Here is a 22,500-nt window from a genome sequence, read left to right on the forward strand (position 1 = left end):
TTGACTAAGCCAATCGCTGCTACGTTTTGCCCGCATCTAACTCGTCTCTCCACCTCCTGTCTGGCCTTTTTCTGCTACGCATATGGGTGTACAATCTCTTGGAGTCTAGTTAGTCAGCTTCTTCCTCCATCGGTTAGCTATCCATTATCCTTCCTACATGACCTGCCCACCTCCATATCTGTTCTTTTATAACTTCTATAATGTCTTTAACTTTAGTCTGCTCTCTCACCCACACTGATCTTTTCCTGTCGCTTGAAGATATTCCCAACACTGATCTTTCCATTGCTCTTCTAAAACGTCCTTTCCACTGCTCTTTGAGAAAAGATTAGTTAATTTTCCATCAATGCTGTCTGTTTCCAGGTCTCACAACCGTACATCATACCTGGGACTTTACATTCATTAGAAATACATTGAGGTGGTTTGGCCATGTGAAGAGGATGGAGAGCGAGAGACTAACGAGGAGATAGTATGCCAGAGAGGTGGAGGGGGGAGAGGGAGGGGGAGGCCGAGGATGCGATGAAGGGATGGAGTGGGGAAGTATATGAGCGAGGGTGGTGTGAGATGGAAGCAACGCAGTGAAATGGCATTGGTCAGGGCAACATGGAGGCAATTTGTTTGTGGCCACCCCTTTCGGGATTGAGGCGTCTGGCTATACCGTACATAGATAGATATATGTTTGTCATTCCATACATACTGGCATGTTACTTTTCATGATGTCTTTACGTTTACCGAAAGCTTTCCATGCAATTGTAATGCATCTTTATATTCCGCTATCATGGTCTTTCATTAGTTTTAGTTGCCATTCACCCCTGAGTAAATGTACTCCTCAACTTCTTCAAGAACTTCACTTATTCTGATGATGCTCTTTCGTGTACAGTAATCTTTCCATTATCCAGCGTAACAGAGCCAAAGGCACGTCCGGAAAGTGGGCCTGTCTGGATACTGGGCCCCTGCCTCCTGGACTGGTACTTATTGACCCTAACCCAGCTTAACTCAGAAAAACACCTACATAACTCCCTACCAGACATGCATAGCACCTATTTAAGGCCTTATTCACACAAATAAGAGACATAAAAGGGTGACATAAATGCAAAGGAACCAGAGAATGAGGTTTTAGAGGTGAGTATGGAAAATACAGTACATTATTTAACATTATTCTAGGTACTTACAACAAGTCCATGGCCATCTTGATGAATAACCCGCCCCTTCTCAAACTCTGACAGTAAAAAGGTGCACCTGAAGCACCTACAGTAATCGTCTTGCACTGCACTTGGTCATTTGCACTCTGAATTCTAATTCCTTAACACTGTGCATTCTTTTCTCACTTGCGCTCTATTGTACTTTCCTGTAACCAGTGTTGCACTCTGCACTTAAATCTTTGCACTCTGGATTCTAATTTCTTAACACTGTGCATTCTTTTCTCACTTGCACTCTATTGTACTTTCATGTAATCAGTGCTGCACTCTGCACTTATCTCTTTGCACTCTGAATTCTAATTTCTTAACACTGCACATTGTTCTTTACATTGTAAAACACTGTGCATTGTTCTTTACACTGTACAACACTGTAAATTCCCGTGTGGTCTAGTGGCAAGTTTTTGCTGTTTATTCACTGTCAGAGTCCGAGAGCAGGTGATGCAGGTGGCCAGGGGGTGCGTTACTGGGACGTGGTGATGGACTACACACTGCGGACAACTCTCAAGAGAGGCGCAAACTCACATCCAGTGGCGACTCTACCGTGGCTGATGTACTGGGCTGTGGCTCAGAGACTGAATGCCTGTCTTGGGGAGGCAGCGGTGTGGAGCCAGGGCTGGGCACAGCAGGGGTAACAGGCCTAAAAAAACTGTCAGAGGGTGAGTGACGTAAGGAACGACGATTCTGGCGATTGATGATGTGCTGCCTGAAAGCGCGCACTTCCTCCACAAATCCCAAGGGACCCATCTCCCTGTCGCAGTCTGGCTGTTCTAGATAGTCGAGAACGAACTCGACGTGCTCCCAGAGTGCGCTCAGCTTGGGGATGGCTGGAGTAGTGGAACGCTGAGAGGAGTCCACATCATCGTCGCTGTCCTCGTCGGAATCTTCAAGCTGGGTACTTGTACTGGCAACCCAAGATGCAAATTTGACATCAGACATGATCTGATACCCAGGATCGCCCTTGTCGTCATCCAACCACTCACGCACTTTGTCCACATCAACATCATCCCCAGCCGAACAAAGAAGTGCATGGAAGTCATCCATGTCAAAACCTAGAAAATCGTGCACCACATTGGCTCCGAGAAGCAGACGAGACCAACCATTTTCCAGAGTCTTGACAGAGACTTCCCTCCATGCGCTGGCCTAGTTGTAGATGGCAGACTTGATGTTGTAGCGGCAAAGGTTGTCCAAAGTCCGCTGGCCTCGCGTGTCCCGTCCCTCCCTGTGCTCGTCCTCGTCCTCGAGAACAACCATCACCTCATCCAGGAACTTCCGATGGTACAGCCTCTTCGATGCCACGATCACTCCTTGGTCCATTGGTTGGATGAGAGCAGTTGTATTAGATGGCAGAAACATGCACCTAATACGGTCACTCTCAGCCACCAACTCCTTGTCAGAAGGATGCATAGGTGCACTGTCCAGAAGAAGGAGGGCCTTTACCTGGTTTTGCGGGATTCCCAGTGTGTTCGTCTGGTAATGGATGACCTCCTTTACGAAGTGGCGGTAAAACCAGTCTTTGAAGATCATGGCTGTGAACTAAGCCTTCAAAGAATGGTACCAAACAACAGGAAGGATATCCATCACCCCACAAAGACACTGAGGCTGCTTTGCACGGCCAACAGTAATGGGCTTGAGCCGGTGCACGTCGTTAGCACTGGCACAACACAAAGCAGATATCTGTTGCTTGCAAAGCTTGCAGGCCAGGTACACACTTCTCCGTTTCCTCGGCTAAAGTGTTCGTTGGCACCAAGCGACAGAATAGACCAGTTTCGTCAGCGCTGCAGACTTGACTAGGAGTGAGGCCCTCCCTGTCAATCAAGCCCTTCACCTTCTGCCGAATCTCCTCTACTCCCTCCTCATTGGCATCCAGAGCTTCACCATGGGCCTTACGATTGGTAAGTCCATTCCATAACTTGAAAGCGAAAAGCCAACCCTCGGATGCTTTGAAGTCTGGGGTGTCATGTAACCCTCCGAACTTCTCAGCAGCAGCCTTCAGCTCCGTACCATGCACCAGCACACCAGCAGCATGTTGTTGACGATACTAAATCTGTGTGGAGCAGTTGATTTCTGCAAACCGGGGAGTGAACATAACCTTCCTCTCCACGCTGCGTATGGTATTCATTGCGGTCAGCCGTGTACTGGGTACGCTTCTCGCGGGATCTCTTGATATCAAACAATGTAGAGTGGGCCAGGTTGAATTCACGGAGGATGCGTGACGTCGACCATCCCCCATCCACCTTGTCCAATATCTCTCTCTTCTTCTCCAGAATCAGAACCACTCGTTTCCTCTTCTTGGGCGGTGAGGCCATCATCACACACATGAAGGAGAGGCAGGAGAAAAACAGTAGAGCCCGCAGCAGGTAGGGCACCACCACAAAAGTGAGCATGTGGGCGGCCATGGTGATGAGCGTGCACTCACAATGAAAGACGGGCGGGAAATGGGGAGGAAGCAGCGTCGCCCTGCTGGACGTCGGCAGAACTATGCGACGAAACACAGCTGGTCCGCGCTATGCACCAAGTGCAAATTACAGGGGGAAAAAAATAATCTGATTTTTAAAATTTTTTATGTTTTGGGGACAATTTTGGGGTTATGAAGTCCCGCGCCCAAAATGTACAGGTAGTAGGGGGTCCGGATAGTGGGAGTCCGGAGAGTAGAGGGATTACTGTGGGCTATTTGGATTAACTCCTCAATGGCCGTCGGTTCAGAAATTTGCAGGCTCCCCTAGCCGGCTCCGAGATCAATTTTTTAAGTTCAAAAACTAATTTCTTTTCTTACAGATGTGGAGAGAATCATCTGGCACACCTGACAATGTGTTTTTTAGCTTCCTAAATCCATCCTGTGATCTGCTATGATGCATGGAAGATATAAAATTCACTGCGCATGTGCCATTAGCATGAAAACATAGAGGTACGGCCAAAAACATTCAAGAAAAAGTGACCACCTGAGTGCTTGGGATGGTTGGTGGAGTAGGATCAGGTAAACATACTAGTGACCATCATTCCCCTCCCATAATTGTTCGCAGTTTTCTATGGCTCACGCTAATTTCATGTCATCAGCATGTTTAGTGTAAAGCATTGCTCAATACTGGTGGCCATTATGGGGTTGAATATTACTTTGGTTTTACTCTGGTTCATCTTTGGCTCTACTCTGAGACTTTCTCTATTTTGGACATTGAACCATCCACACACTCAATGTAGTGCTGTTCTCGGGTGTCTGCCCTTTCCTCTCCTCCATCCATCTTTTCTTTCATCCTCTTCTGTCTTTTTTTCCTTCATTCTTTCCTCGTCCTTCTGCCTCCAGATGACTTTACACTCCCTTTTCTGTCTTTCCTTCAATCTTTCCTCCTTCAGTCTGTGGGTGACTCTACAATGAGTGACGCACCAAATGGTTTCCTGTACACCAGGAAATAATTTACTATGCTGGGTGGTAACCATATAACCAAATTTGGGCGCCTGGTGATTTAGAGGGTAATTAAGGCACTCCAGTCGGATTGAGCCGGTGAAGGTTTATATCCAAGGGATGGTTGGAGTTTATTGCTCACATAACGCCACTCAGGGATGAATCAGTACTAACTTGCTTAGCCCCAGGCTCCTACGGTCCTCATGGGGCAACACAAAATTGGATGATGAATGATGAATGAAACAAGCATTTCTTGCAATGTCTCTGCTGTTTCTGAGATTAAAACAGTGTCATCTGCAAATCTGAAAAATTTTAGATTTTCTCCATCTATGTTTACTCCTTTAACTTCCCAGTCTAGCTTTCCAAAAATACTTTCTAGGCATGTTGTAAATAATCCTGGTGAAACTGCATCTCCCTGACACACACCGTTCTCAATTTTAATTTTTTTCCAAGTCTTCATGTACCATTATTTACCTGCAACAGTTCCCTCTTCAGAAAGTCTGCTCAGAAAGTATCTGACCTTAAACTGTGAAGAAATAAATACAGGTATATCCCGGTTTAATGATGTAGCCTAATTGGTTAGGTAAAACCCCATCGTCAGGCAGGGTATCGTATATCGGTGTACTTTTAACATGTAAAGTAATAGGATGTGTTTATCAGCCTTGGGTTTCCCTCCAAACCAAGTCCAAAACTCACCCAAATGAGCCCAAAAACAAGTTTAACACCAACCTAAATGGCATATCAGCTGTAAAAGAAGCTAACCTAAGCCTAACACCCATAAAGAACTCACTAAAACCAACAAATAAAATCTGAAAATCATCAAACGTAAGTCTGGAAAAAATCAAAATTAGTAAACTATGCCCCAAAATGACAAGGTTCACCCCACCTATGGCTAAAACACATTATTCTAAGTCTAAAAAACTGTTCACAAATCAACCTAAACACATAATTTTAGTCTAAAATATCACCAAAATCAGTAACAAAAACTCAAAACCCATTGTTAAACCACAGTTTGGCCAACGTTAGGCAGGGTATGGTGGTATTTCTACCCCCAACATTAAGCTGGGGTATCACATGTCGAGGTATTACTGTACTGTTGAGCTTGGACACTAATTCCCTTCGAAGTAGGCCCCTTCTGACTTGACACACGTAGCTCTGCGATCTTTCCACTGCCTGAAACATTTTTCAATCAGTTTTTGGTATCTCCTGCAGGTGCTTCAATGCATTCATCATGATCTCTCAGATGAACAATGCTCAAGACATGTTGGAGTGTGCAAATCACGATCCAGACTTTCTGAAGACTGTTACCACTGGAAATGAAACTTAGATGTACAGGTACGACCCAGGAAAAAAACCACAGTTGTCCCAGTGGAAGCATGCAGGGTCACCTCAGCCAAAACAAGCACTACAGGTCCACAATAAGATTAAATGCATTCGCATTTTTTTTTTTTTACTACCATGGTGCTGTGGACAGACTGTCAACCAACATTACTACCTCAACGTTATTCATTGTTTTCGTGACAGTTCAGCAGAAGAGACCGTATGGTACCTTTGGAAAGATACAAGTTGGAAGCTGCACTATGTCATTGCCTCTACCCATTCTTCTCAACTGATTCAGGAATTTTTTGGCCAAGCACGATATCCCCCACGAATTGATGGAGTGTGTGGTGAAATGTTGAAGCATGGGGGAGAAATAGTAGTAGAATGGATGTGCCAGATGTGCAGATTGGCATGGGAGGAAGGTAGAGTCTCAGAGGATTGGAAGTCAGGTATAATTATCCCATTGTATAAAGGAAAAGGGGAAAAAGAAGTGTGTGGTAATCATAGGGGCATTTGTCTTCTTAGTATAATAGGAAAAGTGTATGGTAGGATACTTATTGACAGAGTTAGAGAAAGAACAGAGAAATTAGTTGGAGAAGAACAGGGAGGCTTTAGGAAGGGAAGAGGTTGTGTAGATCAGATACTCATTCTTAGATCTTTAGTGGAAAAGTTTCTAGAGAAGGGAAAGAAGTTGTATGCGGCTTTCATGGATTTGGAGAAAGCATATGACAGGGTCGACAGAAATGGATTGTGGAAAGTATTAATACTATATGGAGTAGATGGGAAGTTCTTGAAAGCTGGGAAGAGTATGTACGATGCTGCTAAGGCTGCAGTGCGTGTCGATGGTGAACTGAGTGAATTTTTCTCTTTGAAGGTTGGGTTGAAACAGGGATGTGTCATGTCTCCATGGTTGTTCAATCTGTACATGGATTAGGTAATAAAAGAGGTACATGGTAGAGGAGTGGATGTTGGAGTGGCCCTTGTCAGAGAGGGCAGTGTTTGGAAACTCCCTGTACTGTTGTTTGCAGATGATATTGTGTTGTTAAGTGAAGACGAAGGGGAGCTGCAAGGCTTGGTGGTTGAGTCTGGGAGAGTGTGTAAGAAACGGAATCTAAAGGTCAATGTAGGAAAGAGTAAAATGATGGTCTTTGAGAGAGGTGAAGTCAGTGAATGTACAGCGAGGTTGGATGGTGAGGAATTGGAAAATGTGAGTACGTTTAAGTACTTGGGTAGTATGATGAGTAAGGATGGAGGTTTGGAGGGTGAAGTGCTTGAAAGGGTACAGGAGGGAAGAAAGGTTGCTAGTTCCATGAAAGCAGTGTTAAGAAACAGGGAAGTGGGCATGGAAGTGAAAAAGTTACTACATGACAGTATTGTGATACCAACTCTAACGTATGGAAGTGAAGCTTGGACATCGTTGGAAGGACACAAGTCAAGAGTGAGAGCAGTGGAAATAAGAGCAGTGGAAATAAGTTATTTAAGAGGAGCCTGTGGAGTCACATGGGGAGAGAGGCTGACAAATGAGGATATAAAGGAGCGTTGTGGTGTGGATGTGGATGTGATAGGAAGCATTAGGAGGAATACACTAAGGTGGTTTGGCCATGTGGAGAGGATGGAGGGTGAAAGATTGATGAAGAGAGTGTATGTGACTGAGGTGGAAGGGGGGAGAGGGAGGGGGAGGCCGAGGATGAGATGGAGGGATGGGGTGGAGAGGTATATATGAGAGAGGGCGGTGTGAGTTGGTAGCAGGACAGTGAAATGGCTGGGGACAGGGCGGCATGGAGGCGATTTGTTTGTGGCCACCCCGAATGGGATTGAGGCGTCTGGCAATATATAGATAGATAGACAATATCCCACAGGTCCAAGAGGCTCCCCACTCACCAGACATGGCTCTGTGTGACTTCTGGTTATTCCCCAGCTCAGAACACTGCTGAAGGGTTCCTGATTTGAGATGAAAAGAAAGATCGCGACAAATGTGACAAAGCACCTGCAGGAGATACCGAAAACCGACTCTGAAAAATGTTTTGGACAGTGGAAAGAACACTGGGCTACATGTGTCAATTCAGAAGGGGCCTACATTGAGGGGGATTAGTGCCCTGGCTCAACAGGTAATCGGTAGCTATTTATTTTTTTAGAACATAAGGTCAGATAGCTACTTTCTGAACAGACCTCATATATATATTTTTCAGCAGTTTTATGATGTTCACATTTACTCTGTGAATTTAGAATTGCTGTGTGTTTCACTGAATTGAAATCCTTTTCGTAATCAACAAAACCTAAGCACAGTGGTTAATTACCATATATTTTGTTGTTTTCTCAATTGGCTGATTCATTGTGTACACATAATCAGCAGTCAAATACCCCCTTCGGAATCCTGCCTGCTCACGAGATTGATTTTCTTTCAAATCTGTTGTTTGCTATTCTGTTTATAAGGACTTTAGAGAGTTTGTAAATAACTGGTAGCTAACAAGCTCATGGGCTGATAGTTACCATACTAAGATCTTTTGAATCTCCTTTGCTGTAAAGCAAAATAACTATTGCATTACACCATGTTTTGGGAATTTTCTTTTTTATACCTACACTGAGTAAATAAGTGGGCGAGCCTGTTTTGTACTTCTATTCCAGCATCTGACTGTAAATCTGCTACCGGTACTATTCCATCTCCTGAGGCCTTCCTTCTTTTCAAACTTTTCATCATCATCATCATCCAATCCTATGTTGCCCCACAGAGGAGCGTAGGAACCCGGGGCTAGGCAAGTTGGTCCTGACATTTAACCCGCCCCGTCCCGGAGACGTGAATTCACGTCCTCACATGTTGTGCACTCATATCCCGGAGACGTAAAGTAACGAGGCAACATTGCAAGGTCCCTAATTTGCACAATTTTCAATTTTCGCGAGTGATTTTTGGCACGTATACACGGGACACCTTCCTCAACAAGTTGCCAGGCAGGGACAATGCCTTACCCAGCATGACCTCCTCCCCCCACCCTGCATGACCTTTTCTCAGCAATTCACCTGTTATCAGTGACCTGGCCAGTAAAGCCATCTCATGCCACGGTACAAAATTCAGGGCCAGAGTGATTCCCCAATCGATGACAATGTGGAGGACAAACATTAGAGGAAGAAACAGTCAGAAATGATGATCAGGTAATGCGGCAAAAAAAGGTCAGGAATGGTGATGAGTTAGTGAGTGAAACAATGCTTATATTGCCTATATTACCATTTGAAAACCAATATACTCTTGTACTACATATAAATTCATACCAAATAAATAAATAAATACCGTTTATGAGTGGTGTAGAATAGTTATCCTCCCATAGAACTCGTTTTCTTTGCAGCCAGCCTGATAGAAAACCCTGTACGGTAAGGAGGTACTCCTACCTGGATCGAGTATTTTAAACCTCAGGTGAGCGATTTCTCTATGAATTTTCGATGTTTCTCACCAAAAGCGGATGTTTGAGCCCCCCAAAATAAAAGGTCCAAAAATGTCGGGACTGGGGCGGCCTGCGGTCCTAATGGTCCCAGGATCGAATCCCGGCTGGGGCAGGGAACAGTTTGAGGATTGGAATTTCCTAAAAGCAGACTTTCCTGATCTACCAGATGACCCGCCGACATGTCGTAAAAATACCCCCGCTAATACCAATACACCAATCCTGTATGAGACAGCCCTAGCATGTATTCAATATGGATGGTGGGTGTTAGCGCCGAAGTGGTGACATGTGGAGGTGTAGGAGGACTACTGGGCCTTGGGATAGTTCAGTGCCCCCAAGCAATAGGCTCTGAAGCCTTTGCCCAGAGTCGGACACATAAAAAAAAAAAAAAAAAAAAAAAAAAAGAAAACGTCAGGATGGGGCGGGTTAAGATGAGAGTGCCCAGCCTTACTCATCCCTGACTGGCATTATATGAGCAATCAACCCCAACCACCCCTTGGATATAAACCTTCACTGGCTCAATCCGATTGGAGAGCAATAATTACCCACTAAACCACCAGGCGCCAAAATTTGGTTATATGGTTACCACCCAGCATAATAAATGGTTTTCTGGTGTACTGGAAACCATTTGGCTTGTCACTCAGTGTAGAGTCACCCACAGGCTGAAAGAAGAGGAAAGAATGAAGGAAAGAAAGACAGAGGAGGGAGTGTAAAGTTACCCGTAGGCAGAAGGACAAGAAAAGAATGAAGGAAAGGAAGACAGAAGAGGATGGAAGGAAAGAGGGATGGAGGAGAGGAAAGGGCAGACACCCGACAGCAGCACTACATCGAGTGAGTGGATGGTGAGCGCCCCCACCTACCACATTCAAATTAAGAGAAATATTTACTTTGTCTAATGTTACGTATTTCACTTGTCAGCTGAAAAGTTAGCTATTGGTACTACTGTCTTTGATGCATAGTTCTTTGTATAATTCTTCAACTCTCTTCACCATGCTATCTCTGCATTTCTGTCTTTCAGTGATATAATTTGTTGCTGCCTTAGTGCAACTTTACTTTGGACCGGTTTCAGACATTTTCCTTTTTTGATGGTTTCTTTGATCTGATCCGAGTTTCTCTTTCCTTTTTCTTCCCTCTCTTGTTGATAAGCTTAGCTACTAAATTTTGCTCTTTCTATGTCACCTTTCTTTGTTTTTGCTTTTATCTCCTTTCCTCTTTTCATGAGCCTGAGGGTCTCTTTTGAATAACTGTTGACATTGGTTGCATTAGTTTTCCCTACTACCTCCACTGATTCTTTTAACACCTTTGTTAGTCTGTCATTCAATTCATGTGTCTCACACAGCATAATTTACAGCCAGAGATCTGTTTGTTATTTCTAACTGAAAGGCTGCTTTGTGTTTGCTTACCGGGTACTTTTATTGGGCATATTATCTCAATCATTTTCTTTCTTTCACTTACAAAATTGAATCTGGCTGTGCAACCCACCATTCTATGGTCACTTCCTATATTTACTTTGGTGATAACTGCGATATTTGTAATCATGTTAATCTTATCTTTTTTTTGTTTAATGCGAGGAAGAAGGAACCAAAGGCTAAGTCCGCAAAACAGTTCCTTCCATGAAGGAATGCAAGCAGACAGTTCAGAGGAGCAGTGACCATTGAAGCAGCTATAGAAAAGAGATGAAGAGGCAACAGTGCGGCGAAGAGACAGAGGTTGAAGGGAGCCAGTAAGAAGAGGAGAGTTAATGAGATGAAAAGCCTTTGACTCCACCCTATTGAGAACAGTTGTATGTGACAGGCCTCCCCACACAGGAGAGTTGTACTCTAAACAGGGGCGAATAAAACCCGAGTATAAAGTCAACAACTGTGCAGGGGTAAAGAAGGAATGCAGTAGGCTTAGCACACTTAGGCTAATCTCTTGGAAGCAGATTTTACAAGAGATGCAAGATAATCTTTCCAAGATAAATCCCAAGTGAATGAAACCCCATGCATGTTCAAGGATGATGCAGGATTGAGCTGGATATTATTAAACATTAGTGGGTACTCCTGTGGAAGATTTTGACAGGTTAATAGGTGTAAAAACTGAGTCTTTCATGCATTAAAAACAAAATTATTATTACCCCAGTCAGAGATACAAGCCAAGTCAGTCATTAAGTGTGCCATAGCCTCATCCCTTGTTTGCTGACGTAACTACTGAGATGGATATCGCAGAAATCGAATAGAAAGGTGAAGGGTGGAATCATCAGCGTACGAGTGGATAGGGTTAGATGTACAGCTTGAAGATCGTTAATGAATAAAAGGAAGACAGTTGGTGATAGGACTGAGCCCTGAGGAACACCACTGTTGATAGATCTAGGAGAAGAACGATGGCCGTCTACAACAGCACCAATAGAACGACCAGAAAGGAAGCAACAGATGAAGGCACAGATACAAGGATAGAAACCGTAAGACAGCAGTTTGGAAATTAAAGATTTATGCCAGTCTCGCTCCAAAGCCTTTGAGATGTCAAGTGCAATGGCAAAGCTTTCACCAAAGTCCCGAAAGGAGGATGACCAGGAGTCTGAAAGGTAGGCGAGAAGATCGCCAGTGGAGTGTTCCTGACGGAACCCATACTGACGATCAGAAAGAAAGTTGTGATAGGAGAGATGCTTTAAAATTTTTCGGTTAAGAATGGATTTGAAAACTTTTGAGACACAGGATGGTAAAGCATTTGGACGATAGTTAGAGGACTGGGAATGGTCACCCTTTTTCAAGACTAGCTGAATATAAGCAAACTTCCAGCAAGAAGGAAAGGTTCAACTTGAAAGACATAGGCGAAAGAGTTTACCTAGGCAGGGTGTAAGCAATGAAGCACAGTTCTTGTGGACAACAGGAGGGCCTCTATCAGGCTCATATGCCTTGTTAGTATTGAGGCCAGTGATGGCAGAAAATACATCAGCTGAAGAAATTTTAACATCAACCATGAGCAAATCAGAGGGGGGAAGTGATGGAGGAACAGCACAGGAATCCTCAAAGGTGAAACTGAAGAAGAAAGTCTGAGCAAAGAGATCTGTTATATCAGTAGAAGAAATAGCTACAGGCCATGAAGTCGATTTCATTCTTCATTTCTCCATTTGGACTTCTCCAGGTCCAGTTTCTCCCTGCTCATCTGTGAAAGAATGTGTTTATTAATCTCAAGTTAGCTATACCGTACATTTCAGCAAAATTTACCACCATTTCACCTGTCATTGCTTTCTCCCACTCCGAATTTTCTCAAACATGTTTCCTTCAATTTTCGATTTCCCAACTTTTGCATGAGTATAGTATATCTGGTCTTCTCTTCTTCTGTAATCTGGGAGATGCTGTCAAAGAATGTTTCTATTTTTTCATCTGAGCTTTGAGATGTCAGTGCATATACTTGCGTCTGCCTACTTTCAGGGTGTTGCTATCTTTTACATAGCTAATCTAATTATGATCCATGCTACTCTGTCAGTTACACTGCTGGATTTAACAATGTTCTCTGTTCATTACAAATCCTACACCACAAACTCTTTCATTTTGCCTTTCTCTGTAGTAAATTACCTGGTTGCTGTCTTGGAGCCGAAATACTTTTCCTTCTTTTCTGTGGATCTCACTCAATCCTACAATATCACAACTAATATTTTCTAATTCAGTCATTAAGTTACTGTATGAATCATTTAATCTTCTGCGAGGCTTCTTACATTGTACGTATAGATCTTCACGGATTTCAGTTTGTCCCGGTCTCTAATTTGCTGAGACACTGTACACTCACTTTTGGTGGTGCACTGTCCGTAGTTACACAGGAGGCAGTGCAGTTGGACCTTTAGTAGACAATGATCCAACAGGAACGCCCGGCAAATCATTAACGGTAGAATTAATGTTTGGCTGGGAGGACAGACACAAATACCATAAATGAAGAACGTCAGACAAAGATAAATAGACAGAGAACCTGCTACACAGACAGATGGATACAGCAGATACCAGCAGACAGACAGACAGACAGACAGATAGATACCCAAAGAGATAGAAAGACAGATAGATACATAGTTAGACAGACAGACATGGATAAACAAGCAGAGAACCACAGACAGACACACAGATAGATAAAAAATGGCTACAATAAATCCAATCACTCACCACTGTACTCTGGATTGAGGGTCAAAGATAGATAGATACAGATAGATAGTCTATCTATCTATCTATAGCCCTACGCCCTAATCCCACAAAGGGTGGCCGCAGACAAAATGCCTCCAAGTCGCTCTGTCACCCGCCATTTGACTACCCTCCCCCCAACTCACCCCCCCCTCCCTCATATACCTCTCAACTCCATCCCTCCACCTCATCCTCGTTCTACCTCTCCCTATCCCTCCCTCCACCTCACCTACATACACCCTCTTGGTCAGTCTTTCATTCAGACAGATAGACAGATAATAAAAAAATACATACATAAACAACCTGACTGATAGAGAACAAGATGGACATGTAGACAAATTAACAGAGAGACAGACAGGCATACAGATAGATAAATAATAGACTGCCAGACAGATAGACAGATGGATAAAAAATAGTTACAAAACATCCAATCACTCACCACTGGTACTCTGCACTGAGCGTCATGATGCCGGACTTTCTCTCCTCTTCCAGGATGAGTCACTAAAGAGATGGTGTTAACGGATCTCCATATACACACTGCCTTAGCACATTTCAACGATGCACTTCCTCATGACTAGCATGAAAAAAAAATTAAAACAGCTACTTGAAACACCGTCTGTAACACTTTCAGGATAAGTCGCTAGAAAGACGGTGTTAGGGGATCTGTTGTCCACTAATGGATTTTTTAAAGTCAAAAAAATTTTCTATACCTATCTATTTATCACACTTGTACACCTTGTATCTATTTACCTATTTAACAGCACTTCTTTTTGACTTCAAGGATAAGTCACAAGAGGAAAAATGTTAAGGGATCTGTTACACCCTTAGCACATTTCACAGAGCACTTCTTCATGACCAGCATTACAAAAATTAGAAAATCAATCAAACACTTCGTAACAATATGAAACAGTTCTAGGATAAGTCACCAACGTGAAGGAATTACGGGATCTCTGTTGTCCTCCACTTCTTTGCCTTTGTAATGCTACCGGTATAACACTTCCAGGATAAATCAGTAAAGAGAAGGTGTTAAGAGATGTCCGTCGTCCTGAACTTCTTCGTAAAAAGCATAACAGGTCACTAACATGGTGTAATAACTATAATGAGTCACCTAAACGTTCTCCGTGTGGAACCGTCAATACTGAATACACCCACGAGAATACACTAATGAGGTGCTATGGGACCATCGTCATCACATCCAGGATAAATCACCAGACAGGAGGAGTTAAGGGATCTCCATTATCACATCCAAGATAAATCAGCAGTGAAACGGTGTTAAGGGATTTCGGTCATCACATCCACGATAAGTCCCTGTGAGACAGTGTTAAGGGATCTCGGTCATCAAATCCAAGATAAATCACCAATGAGACGGTGTTAAGGGATTTCAGTCATCACAGGATAAGTCACCAATAAGACAGTGTTAAGTGATCATCATAATCACATCCAGGATAAATCACCAATGAGTCGGTATTAAGGGATCTCCATCATTACATCCAGCATAGGTCACCAACGAGACAGTGTTCAGTGATCTCAGGATAAATCACCAGTGAGAAGGTGTTGAGGGATCTCCATCATCTCAAGTCCATCTGAAAATAAAAGGAAAATATTAACGTATTTCAATGCAGAAAATAAATCACTTAAGAAAAGGCATTACCAAACTATTGAAATAAAAAATCACTTGGGAAAAGGTGTTGGGGAGCTTTTGAAATAATAAATAACTTTGGAAAATGTGGTAGAGGGCATTTTAAATAATGTCACTTATGAAAAGGTGTTAAGGAGCTTTTGAAATAATGAACCACTTAGGGAAAAGAGGTTGGGGAGCTTCTGAAATAAAAAATCACTTACGAAAAGGTGCTAGGGAGCTTTTGAAATAATAAATCAATCAGAAAAAGGTGTTAGGGAGTTTTTGAGATAATCAATCACTTAGGAAAAGGTGTTCGGGAGCAATTTTTGAGTAGCTATCCATCAACTAAAAAACAGATAGCTATACAGTACAAAGGCTGCCAAAATTTCAAGAGGTCCGGGACAGATATATACTTGTAGATACCAGTATAGCTAGACTGATAAATTAGAAAACCAAAAAAATGCCCATTCCGGTATATCACTCACAAAAACGAGAAAAAGAGAGAAAATCAAAATACAGAAAACTCTCAATTATCTATCCATTGTAATTCAGGCAAGCCCTATGCCAAATAACATGAAACGCCGAATACTGAATATCTGGCACAATATTCGGTTTTTAGCCAGATACTGTATTGTGATTCTATCCGTTTCAACTCTCTATCCTAAAAACTTTACCATGAGTAAAAGATGAAAACTAAGCAAATAAACACAATACAGTAATGATACAGTACAATAAACCCTCAATATACCAAACCCTCTTTTTTCTAACGAATTTTGGTTTTAACAACCACCTTGAGCTGACTGAATGTTATCTTCATTTAACCCCTAAAGTCCCATGATCAATGTGTTTGGGCCTTGGTACGCAGAGTCCTAATCTCATCGATCATACACAAGCTATCAAAAACTGGCGCAAGGTATCCCCTTCTTTGATGACATAAATGGAGCACAGCCATTGGAAACTACAACATCTGGTGGTGTCTGGCCTGACTGGCCCCCCTAGACGTGGTGGGGGAGGGTCCCCCTCCACCGCCATCTCCCCATCTTCCTCTCACTGGATCTGCGCTCTGTGTCCCCTCCCACCCAAACTACCCCCCATACCCCCAAACTGTATTGGCTGTGTGTGGCAGGCATATTCCCTCCCTTCCCCCCCTCCTGATGCCCCCCCAACACTCCCGCCATCAAACTATTCACCCTTATTTCTCAGTGACATCCTATTCATGCTAATGGCAAGAGGTGGCTTTCTTTATTTTTGACAGTCAACCTGTGGTAAGCATTAGACATATGAGGGTGAAATATACATTTTCTGGTATGTCAAATCAAGTTCTTCAAATCCATATGACTAAAATATACTTTGGTGCCACTTTTTTTTCTCTTGCTCTATATACAAGGGGTAGCTAACAATTTTTATTTCTGATGTTCTTTGACATTTGTTAGTGCAGTAACCATTAGACAAATGAGAGTGAAATACCTATACATTTTCTGGTGTGTAAAATCAAGCTCTTGAAATCTATAAGACCAAAATTTTCTTTGGAGAAAGCTGAAAAACTGGACCCTCAATGCAGTTCTGGGGCCAGACAGAGTGGAAGCATTGCAGTCTTAGGGGTTAACAAATTTTGTTCAGGAAACCAGTTACTACCCTGGGTGGTAACCATATAACTGGAGTTTTTGGCCAGGTTAAGTGTCCCCCAGATTCCCCTATCTAAAATTACTTAATCATGGCAAACATTTCGGAGTGCCTCAGATGGCCCAATACCTGCCCAGGGCCCAAACCAAAGAGGCAGATTCGCATGGCCATATGGAATGTGAGAGGCGTGAATGAGGAGAGTAACAGGGTGGAAGTGGTGAATGTGTTCAAGAGTGTGAGATATGCCATGATGGCATTGTGTGAAACAAAGATGAAAGGGTGTGAAGTGGAGTAGTGGGAGGGTGTGAAATGTACACTACCGGGCATGATTGGGTGAGGAAGATGCAAGGAAGGAGTTGCTTTGTTGATGAATGAGATGTGGCAGAGTGGAATGAGAGATTACAAATGTGTCAGCTCGAGGTGTACGTAAGTCAAGTTCAAGTTTAGTGAAAGTGGCTGTGATTGTAGTGTATGCACCATGTGAGGACAAGAGTGAGAAAGACAGGTTTTGGGATGAGTTGGATGAAGCAGTAGGAGAGATGCCTAGGAGCTGTAAATGATCATAATGGGTGATATGAATTGATGAGTAGGCACTGGTCCTGAGGATGACACAGTGGGTTGTAATGGAGGACCAGGAGAAAATGACAATGGGAACCGCCTGAAGGATATGCGTTGGCAAAGGAGGTTGTGCATTTGTAACTTGCATTTCAAACACAAAGATGCACATACATATACATGGTACAGAGGGAACTGGGATCGTGTTGAAAGGAGCCTGATTGATTGCGTGTTCGTAGAGAGGTCAATGCTGGGAATGGTTCTTGATATAAGGGCCGTGAGCTGACGATGTGGAGGTCTGTCAGATCAGATGATTGTGGCATCCAAGATCAAGCTGGGAGGAGTAACGTGGGCCAGGAGAAAGAGAGAAGCAGTCAGCGAGAAAGACTGAAAGTTTAGAAGCTGAGGATCTAAGAAATGGCAGATGAATACAGGACCAAAGTAGTGGAGGAGTTGGAATCAGTGAATTGGAATGAAATGGATCTGGACAGCCTGTGGAATTCAAATAGGGACTGCTTCATCAGGTAAGCTAAAGCAATGTGTGGTGTGGCAAGAGTAACAACAAAGAAGAAAGGTATGGCATGGTGGGATGAAGAGGTTAAGAAAACAGTGGAGGAAAAGAGGAAGAAGTGGCTAGAGTGGCTATAGAACAGGGGATCGATTGAAATAAGAACTGATTATACTGAGAGCAAGAAGCACGTAAGGAGCCTAGTGCAGAGGAAAAAGGAGGAGGTAAATAATTATCTAGGAAGAAAGATGAATGCGAACTACTCTGAAAATAGAAAGTTCTTCTGGATAGAGGTGCGGAAATGTAGAAGTGACAGCAGAAAGAAATGTGAGAGTGTGAAGGATGTAAGTGGTTGATTATTAACCACGGGGATGAAGAAAGGACCTGAAGAAAAGAATATTTTGAAAGCCTGATGACTGGAAATAGAGAGAGCAGTGCAGATGTAAACATGAATGGTTTAGGGGGTGTGCAGAGAAGGAATGCAGTGCCTGGACATGTGACCCTTGCACAGGTGAAGAATGCTGTGCAGCAGCTAAAAAATGGGAAAGCAGCTGAGGTTGACGAGGTGTATGCTGGGACGATTCAGCGTAGCCTAGTGGAAAGAGCGGAATGAAGTGCTTGTTGGAGATATGTAAGATGGCAAGAATGAGTGAAACTGTGCGAACAGAGTGAAATAATGCTGTGATTGTATCCCCATACAAAAATAAAGGTGAGCAAAGTGAGTGCATGCATTATCGTGCCATAAGTTTATTGAGTGTTGTAGGGAAGGTATATGGAAGAATCATTACAGACAAATTAAGAGTGATATCAGAAATCCTAGCGAGTGATGAACAGGGTGGCTTAGGAGTGGCAGAGGACGTGTGGATCAACTCTTTGCAGTGAGACAGATAGTGCAGAAGGATTGTGAGAAGGACTATACAGTGTTTCTGGCATTCATGGATCTGGAAAAAGCACATGACAAAGTAGACAGAGAAGGACTGTGGAAGGTTTTGCGCATGTACGGTGTAGATGGTAAGCTGCTAGGTGCCGTTAAGTTTCTATGATGGTAGTGTGGCATGTGTAAAAGTAAATGGGCATCTAAGTGAATGGTTCACGATCAATGTGGGCATGTGAAAGGTTATGTGATGTCCCCGGGATTGTTCAATATATATACAGTATATATATTGTTACGGAACAGAGAAAGATAATGTACACTTTAAGTGAGAATACTAAAAATCACTACTGTCCCGTAAAGTTCCAGGTTCAAAACAAAAGAGTTAGGTAAAATTACAAGTTAAAGTTTAATCCTGAAACTAACAACAAAACATTCAGAACTCATAAGGATAATGTAATGGCAAAAAACAGGTTAAATATATTGTTAACTGCAATAGCCTCTATTAACACAAAATTAGCAAGAGTAAATTTATCTAAGTCAGCCCTGATAAAATGAAAATACACTGGGTAATGCTCAGTTAATGCAAGATAAATTATTACAGATACAAAATAATATTAAATCTGGCTGACAAAATGAATCCTACATAAATTACAAAAAAAAAACCTCACTAGGCCCACAAATCAACACCCTATGCTACACAGTACAAGGAAAAATGCAACAACAGTTATACTCAAATTACACAGCTGCTAGATGGTTGGAGACTTCCTGAGCACTCACAAAAATAACTGTACAGGGGAGGACAGAGATGTGAACAAAATGAGGAGTAGATCTAAGTGGCAATGATGCAGAGACTGAGCTCATTATATAGGGGCCAGCAGAGCTTGATACAACTCGCAAGAAGGACGCGCAAATGAAGCCATGGGGACAAAGAGTTGACAATCCCGCTCTGAACAACAGAAAGGACGACTTACTCTACTATAACGGTAGAAGGGGGGGAATGAGGCAGAACACGCTCGTGATCAAACAGGCAGCACACTGTACGTTAGAATTACACAAAGGATGATGAAATCATAGGCTATGTAACACCTCCCCACAAAGAAAAAGAAATTTACAAAGGAAATTTCTTATTACTCTAAAACAATCTGTCTAAAGTCTAGATAAGCAATCTGCAATAACGTTTTCTTTCCTAGTGTTACAAAACATGAGATCTCCCTTGCACGTTCAGCCATAGGTACTTGCCAGTATCCCTTTAACAAATCAAACTTACTTATGTACCTAGCCTTTCCAATCTTGTCTATGCAATCTTCCAAACGAGGGAGAGGGTAAGTGTCTGTTTTGGTTATCTGATTAACACGTCTGTAGTCGATGCAAAGCCGTTGTGACCCACCCGGCTTAGGGACTAGAGTGACAGGAGAACTCCACTCGCTCTGACAGGGCTCAATCATCTTGTGGTCCAACAGGTAGCCAAGTTCCTTCTGGATGAGAGGAACTTTCACTGGGTTCACACGGTAAGGAGGCAGTTTAATTGGCTTTGCGTCTCCAACATCGACATCATGCATCAACACAGTGGTTCTTCCTGGAGTGGCACGGAACACTTGCGGGTACTCCTGCAGTAATGCCGAAAACTCCTGCCTTTCCTCGGGAGGTAGGTGAGAAAGCTTAGTCTGGAGATCATTCATGATATCAGGATTCTTCCCCAAACTATCACTCAGGCTCATACTGCATGGGAGAGCTTCACTTGCAGACTCGGGTGGAACAGCTACAGTGCAGACTGGATTATTTTCGTCCCGCCTGTGATATAACTTTAGCATGTTGATGTGACATAGTTGCTTGTTCTTTCTACGATCTGGTGTGGCGATGACATAGTTGACATCACTGAGTTTCTTTTCCACGAAATAAGGACCACTAAACTTGGCTTGAAGAGGTTGCCCATGCACCAGTAGCAGAATCAAAACCTGATCTCCTGGCTGAAAGTGGCGTAACCTGGACTTCTTATCATACCAAGTCTTCATCTTCTCCTGAGCAGCTCCTAAATTCTCTCTCGCCAGCTGTAAAGCAGTGGACAGCCGTTCTTTGAACATCATCACATACTCCAGCAGGTTGACGTCATCTTCCTCCGACAGCCAGCATTCCTTGAGTAACTTAAGGGGTCCTCTTACTTCATGGCCAAACAGTAGTTCAAAAGGTGAGAAGCCCAGTGATTCATTTGGAGATTCTCTTGCAGCAAACACAACGAATGGAAGACCTTTATCCCAGTCTTTCTGATGTTCCAAACAGTATTTCTTGAGCATCGATTTGAGTGTTTGATGATATCTCTCCAACGCTCCTTGGGTCTGGGGATGGTAAGCTGAAGACGTGATCTGGGTGATGCCCAACTCTTTCAGAGACTGCTTGAAAACATTTGACATGAAATTACTTCCTCGGTCTGACTGTACCTCCTTGGGCAGACCAAACTTTGTGAAGAACCCTAGCATTTCCTTAACCATGTTCTTTGCTGAGATATTTCTAAGTGGAATGGCTTCAGGATAACGAGTAGCCATATCAATCAGGGTCAACACATAAGAAAATCCTGAAGAAGTCTTAGGAAGAGGGCCCACAATATCCACCAACACACGGGTGAAAGGCGCCTCAAAAGGAGGAATGGGAACTAGAGGTGCAACCTTTTCGGTCTGATTACACTTCCCCACAACTTGACAGGTGGGACAAGACTTACAATACCAGGAAACATCCCTGAAGATACCTGGCCAGTAGAAGTGTTTCAAAATGCGTGCCACAGTCTTCCTCACTCCAAGGTGTCCTGCCAAACTGGAATCATGAGCCACTCTAATGATATCCTGCCTACAAACACGAGGGATGACAACTTGATGTACAACCTCCCATTCACAGTCGGCTGATGCTGTTGGGGGTCTCCACCTCCTCATAAGTACTCCTGACTTTATATAATAACAAGTAGAAGCACCAGCTGACTCTTCCTCACTGCAAGCAGAGTTAGCTAGACCTTTCAACTCAGGGTCAGCAACCTGCAACTCAACCAACTCTTGACGAGACAAATTATCAACACTACGGGGTACTGCCTCATCTGGTGAGTGGTCCAAATTAGCAAGAAAAGTGTCAGCTAAGATAACATCATCATCATCATTATCCTCTAAATCACCAGTAATTTTAGACTTAGCCCTAGTGACAGCACATGCAGGGAACACATCAGGGACATCACAATCCTGGGCCGCAGCCACCGGCTCACTAGACAACTGAGGAGCTGAACACACTTGACTTCCACCAATATCATTTCCAAGTAAGAAAGTTACACCTGACATTGGTAGTGTCTCAACCAACCCAAGCATAACGGAACCATTAACAAAACCAGACTCTAAATTCACTCTGCACAGAGGGACAAAGAAGTAATTATTCCCTACGCCTTGTAAGATTACAGTTTCATCAGAGGAATTAACATTAGAGCCTAGAACACTGGTCAGCATAAGGGATTGGCAAGCACCTGTATCACGATATATTTTAACTGATTTCCTGTCATTACTGTCCAGAGGACTGACAAAACCATCAGACAGGAAATTAGCACATGAACTCTTGAGAGTGTCACCCACGTTACTGCTCAAAAGAGGAGCTCCATCATGAGAATTTAAGTTACCCCTCAAAGCAGGTTCAGTTAACTCAGTTAAAGAATTCTGGGAACTCTCAAGAGTGGACACTAGACCAATTGACTGAATATTTAAAGACTCCTTTTTGTTCACATCACGCTGTCTCCTGAAACATTTCTCCGTAGTATGACCAAGCTTACTACAATAAGTACATTTACTTTTCTGAAATCTAGA

The 22,500-nt window shown here is 43.1% G+C and overlaps 1 protein-coding gene across 4 annotated transcripts in view; it reads right to left on the reverse strand.

Annotated features, from left to right (window-relative positions):
* The window catches only part of LOC145411770 (signal peptide peptidase-like 3), a 116,337-nt gene that overhangs the window by 77,700 nt on the left and 16,137 nt on the right, over positions 1–22,500 (reverse strand). The window contains exon 2 of one of the 4 annotated variants that reach the window (XM_080281741.1): positions 15,034–15,075. Coding sequence is in view for 3 of the 4 variants with exons in the window: in XM_080281739.1 (XP_080137865.1) it covers positions 13,932–13,957 (26 nt within the window). In the remaining variant the exon portion in view is untranslated. Of the gene's footprint in view, positions 1–1,169; positions 1,181–13,931; positions 13,970–14,930; positions 15,076–22,500 lie in introns of those variants that run through there. The other 3 variants (XM_080281747.1, XM_080281739.1, XM_080281742.1) reach the window with 3 other exon arrangements.

Source organism: Coenobita brevimanus, chromosome 11, assembly GCF_032717465.1.
Source record: "Coenobita brevimanus isolate Jiangsu-jjx chromosome 11, ASM3271746v2, whole genome shotgun sequence".
In the NCBI taxonomy this organism is placed as follows: Eukaryota; Metazoa; Arthropoda; class Malacostraca; order Decapoda; family Coenobitidae; genus Coenobita; species Coenobita brevimanus.